Here is a 5045-nt window from a genome sequence, read left to right on the forward strand (position 1 = left end):
AAAGCTCCTTCTTGCTGCAGGCGGACAATTTAACAGCCTGAGCTACATGGAAGAAATCATTGCCAATTAGCATATCAATAGGGGTATCGTCTACTACCCTCACTGATAATACAGCTTCCAAACCTTGGGTTCTATGTGCACTTTAGCCAAAGGCACAAGGATTTTCTCACCTTGTTGCAGTATACTCATCCTAACTACATGCTTCATGCCTAGTTGTGAAGACGCTAATTTACAAACCTAGTAGGATAAGTGACAGGTGCCTGAGGGGCTTCTGTGCTCATAATTGCAGCATTTGTATGAGCTACCTGCTGCCTGCTTCCTCTGAGCACAGAGCATTTATTTTTTAGGGGATCAGTGGAATTACAATGATAATTCTGGACTCTTCTGTTTTAACAGGAGATTAGGGTTGGGGATTAGAAGAAAGGGGTAAAATGGGACCATACTTCCCACTAAGTGTAAACCCTCCGCCTGTAGTTTTCAACTTTTTGTCCTATAGACACTGTTTCACATCATCTTTACATCTTTTTAAGATGTGCTCCTGACCAACTAGATCAAACATTCCTTCAAAGCTTGTAACACCTGGGCCCCTTACCCACTTTCCCATCAAATCTTCCATTTGTTAACATATTTCACGTTACGTACCAGCACCCCACTTAAGATTCCTAAATGTCACGCTATACGTTTCAGGGGTAATCTGAAATGGTTTCAAAACCATTTCTTTGAATTTACAATAATCTAAAGCATCATCAGATGGCATTTTATTGAATATATCCACAGCTTTACCGGTTAAATTAGCAACTAAAGTGGGAATCTTCTTGTCATCAGGAACCTTATGAATCACACACAGTCTCTCAAAGGTAAGTGAAGTATTCAGCAATATCTCCTGCCTCGTTGTATGCAGGATGCAGCTGTTCCCATTTGAAGATTTTTGGAGAGGTGGGAATCAGTGGAGTGGAAGGGTTCTGGTTCTGCTTTTCCAGCAAGTCCAATTGGTGATTCCGCGCTCTCTCTCTTTCTCCTCAGTTTCTTCTTGTTTTAGTTCCATAGCCCTTCTGTGTTCAGCCTCATCACTGGCAGCTTCTGCCAGCTTTAGCTGCAATATTCTCCTCTGCTCTTTTTATTTTTCTACTGCCTGCAATCTGAATAGCTGCGATTTCACAATTGTTTAGCTCTTTGCACTCATCTTGTTACTTTTCTGTCCCTACTTCCCTTTCCTGAAATAAGCAAACAGAAAACAACATACTAGTCACCTCTTTGACTGATCTATAGCCACCACACTTAAAATCTTCCTTAAAATTTCTACACCAGTGTATGAAGTGCAAATCTCACTCAGAGCAAGTTGTGCATTTTACCCTGTTCGCTGTGCCACTGTGAAGGACTTCCCCGGGGTGCAACCTGGAATTGGGGTACCACTGAGCCTTATGGCACACCAGTCTGAGTCCCCTCTTACACTGTGATCATGTGACAAGCTGCAGACCCCTCCAGGTCCTGCACTCACACAAACATTCACAGGCAGGGACACACCCTGCTGAGTTACATGAATGCTTTCGCCAGCCATTCATGAACCAACAATAGCGAGGCTCCAGTCAATTCCCCCCAGCTCACCAGCTTAGGACCCCGGAGCTGTACCATCTTGCCCTGGTCAGAAGCCCGGTTTATTAACAAGTCTGCCCCTCCCTCAATGTGGAGGGGAGAAAGCACCAGCCCCTCTCCTTGAGCAGATTTCCGTTTTGCATTTCAAACAACACACTGTTTTAGGTAAAAAACATAAAAGCGATTTATTCACTACAGAAGGATAGATTTTTTAGTGATTATAACAAAGTGCAGAGACCAAAGTAGATGACCTAAGAGATACAGCAAAATCACCATCTGAGTTCCCTAAACTAGACAGGGTTTGAATCAAGCAGTATCTTACCCTGATGGTACAAACAGTTCATCAGTCTTCCATACACTGGCTGGGATTTCTCCTTTCCAGCTCCCCAGTCAAAATCTTTTCCCTCTAAATCTTTTCTTTGACATGTTGAGTTTGCGAGGGGGGGGGGGAGTGAGGCCAAGTGACGATGTCACTTCCCCCTTTTATAGCTTCTGCCAGATGCAGGGAACTTCATTGTCCCAAACAAAGCCCCCAGCACAGTTAGTGGGAAAGTACAGGCACAAGATGGAGTCTGGTGTCACATAAGCTGGTCAAATGCCCTTGCGTGCTTCAGTGAGTCATAGCAGAGGCCATTACCCATATTCTGGCTACAACATCTACAGGAAAGTCCATCCGGTGGGGAGAAGCTTCTCCCATGGCCCATTGTTCTCATTGATGGGCCATCAACTTGAATAGTCCATTCACAAAGTGCTGGCTCGACTGGATGTCAACTACCTTGTGGGAGTTACCACAGGAGCAAACACATTTCAAATACAGGTACATAATCAATATTCATATGTTCAGATTTTAAATATGAGACATGCATACAAATAGGATAATCATATTCAGCAAACCATAGTTTTTCCAGTGACACCTCACATGACACATGACACAGTTTGTACAAGATTTGTGGCAATGATATAAAAGCTCTATTTGTGGCAACTATATAACAGTGGTGAATATGGGGGTGCCAGGTTGTTGTTTTGGGGTACAGCCTGGAAGCTGTTGAAACCTCTGTGCCCCCAAAACCATTCAGCTGGGTTGGCCTCTCCCCCTACTCTTCTGATGACACACAGCCAGCCCCTCTGGGCCCTGGTATCTCCCAGCATGACAGCAGGTGGTGCCACACATCCAACTAAGTTACCTGAGTGCTTTACCTAAGTCACTCATGGACCAGTAATGGAGGCACCAGAGAATTTCCCAGCTCCCCAGCCTTGCACCCCTACTGGACCATAAACCCCAAATTATACCATCTTGCACTACACAGAGATCTGTACAGTGTGAACTCATTAGTCTGCCCTCCCCTCAGTGGGGGAAGATATTCACCAACCTTTGTTAGCAGAGCTAAGAGTCCCAAACACTTCACTCAAAACCACACTGGTTCAGACAAAACATAAATCAGGTTTATTAACTACAGAAGGGTAGATGTTACGTAATTATAAGTGATAGCAAACAGACCAAAGCAGGTTACTTAGGAAATTAAACAAACTTGCAGATTAAGATTTTTAGAATGATAACTCACAGGGCATGCTTTGTAGAAAACATACCATAATTACATCACCATGGTAAATATGGGGTGCATTAGGGTGCAGAGTGTCACAGTGATGATCCAGAGAGTGACAGGGGGAGGAGAGGAGAGAGTTGCAGGCGGGGCCTTGAGGGAAGAGGCAGAGCAGGGGTGGAACCTGGGGGAAGAGGCAGGGTAGAGGGGTGGGGCCTCAGGGTTCCAGTTACCAGCAATTAGAAAGGTGGCAACCCTAGGAGTTCTACATAGATGGACTCCCCAGTTTGTCACGCTGACACAGCACGGTAAGGTCCGGAAAGGATTTAATGTCTCTTTGACTGGCCAGTCAGTGATTCAGGGAAGAGGGCCCAGCACCATGTCACCAGCCAGCTCTGCATGGAGTGTGGTCTGAGAACAAGAGCACCAGCAGAAAATTTTAGGTCCCTTTCTGAATAAAGAGCTGGAGCAGCCTATCCTGGATCTCCTGAGTCTTCGCCCCATAGATGATGGGGTTTAGCATGGGGGGCACCAGGAGGTACATGTTGGACATGAGAACATGGAAAGGCAGGGCCACATTGTGCCCAAACCGTTGTGTGAGGGCGGCAAACAGATGTGGGATGTAAAAGGCTAAGATGACACAGAGGTGAGAGCCGCAGGTCCCAAAAGTCTTGAGGCGGGCATCCTTTGTAGGGAGGCTGAAGATGGCCCTGAGGATCTGGGTATAGGACACGGCGATAAAAAACACATCCAGACCGATCACCAAGAATGCCACAGAGAGGCTGTAGTAACTACTGACGCTGATGTCGGTGCAGGCCAGCTTCACCACAGCGATGTGCTCACAGTAGGTGTTTGGAATGATGTTGGTTCTGCAATATGGCCACCTCCTTGCCAGGAAGGGATGGGGCAGTATGAGCATGATGCCACGCAGCACCACGGCCAGGGAAATTTTGGCCACCACAGGGTTCGTCAGGGTGGTGGAATGTCTCAGGGGATCGCAGATGGCCACATAGCGATCAAAAGCCATGGCCACCAGGATCCCAGACTCTATCATAAAGAAACTGAGAAGGAAGTACATCTGGGTGAGGCAGGCACTGAAATTGATCTCCCTGGAATTGAACCAGAAGATGCTCAGCATTTTGGGCAGCACTGATGTAGACAGCACCAGGTCTGTGATGGCTAGCATGCAGAGGAAATAGTACATGGGTGCATGGAGGCTCGGCTCCATCTTGACGATGAACATGATGATGAAGTTCCCCAAGATGGCTATGGCATAGATCATGCAGAAGGGGATGGAGATCCAGACATGTGCTGCCTCCAGGCCAGGAATGCCCAGCAGGATGAAGGTGGAGGGGTTGGTGAAGTCGGTTGAGTTGGAATCTGACATGGTGTAGGGATGAAGGTGTCCAATACTGAGGCAGAACAGTGTTTTCTGCATCTACCGTACATTCCCCTGACTTCCTGTATGTGCCCAGGATCTAGGGTGATGATTGCAAGACAAATACCTGGATTTAGAGACAATGTTAATATGAGACACTTCATGCACTACTGGAGGCTGTTCTCATGAATAAAGCAGGTTAGTCTCTCTTCACACACTGAAAAATGATATTTTCATTTTTCAGATAAATGAATTATGAACAACTGACCCTACTAATGCCAATTCCATATTTGATGGTGCTCCCTGTGTCAATAATTCCTGCACATCCTGGTGTGGGAAACCTTAATAGGCACCAGCAGGAAACACGAGTGGATACTGGTTTTCCCTTATTGGTCCCTCGGCCTTGTTTATACTGCCAAATTTTTTCGACAAAAGGCAGCATTTGGTGACAAAATAGTGGAGGTGTAAGTACGACAAAGCCGCTTTTGACAACGGAACTCCTCAGTTGCAGTGACGTAATAAAGCCGCCTTGA

The 5045-nt window shown here is 46.2% G+C and overlaps 1 protein-coding gene across 1 annotated transcript; it reads right to left on the bottom strand.

Moving 5' to 3' along the window:
* Positions 1–3573: 3573 nt before the first annotated feature.
* Positions 3574–4629, bottom strand: LOC119565189 (olfactory receptor 52R1-like). Its single transcript, XM_037889645.2, has one exon. The coding sequence runs from the start codon at positions 4570–4572 to the stop codon at positions 3574–3576; it is 999 nt and encodes a 332-aa protein (XP_037745573.2). The 5' UTR covers positions 4573–4629.
* Between the last annotated feature and the right edge of the window lie 416 nt (positions 4630–5045).

The sequence above is a fragment of the Chelonia mydas genome, chromosome 1 (genome assembly GCF_015237465.2).
Source record: "Chelonia mydas isolate rCheMyd1 chromosome 1, rCheMyd1.pri.v2, whole genome shotgun sequence".
NCBI classification, from domain to species: domain Eukaryota; kingdom Metazoa; phylum Chordata; order Testudines; family Cheloniidae; genus Chelonia; species Chelonia mydas.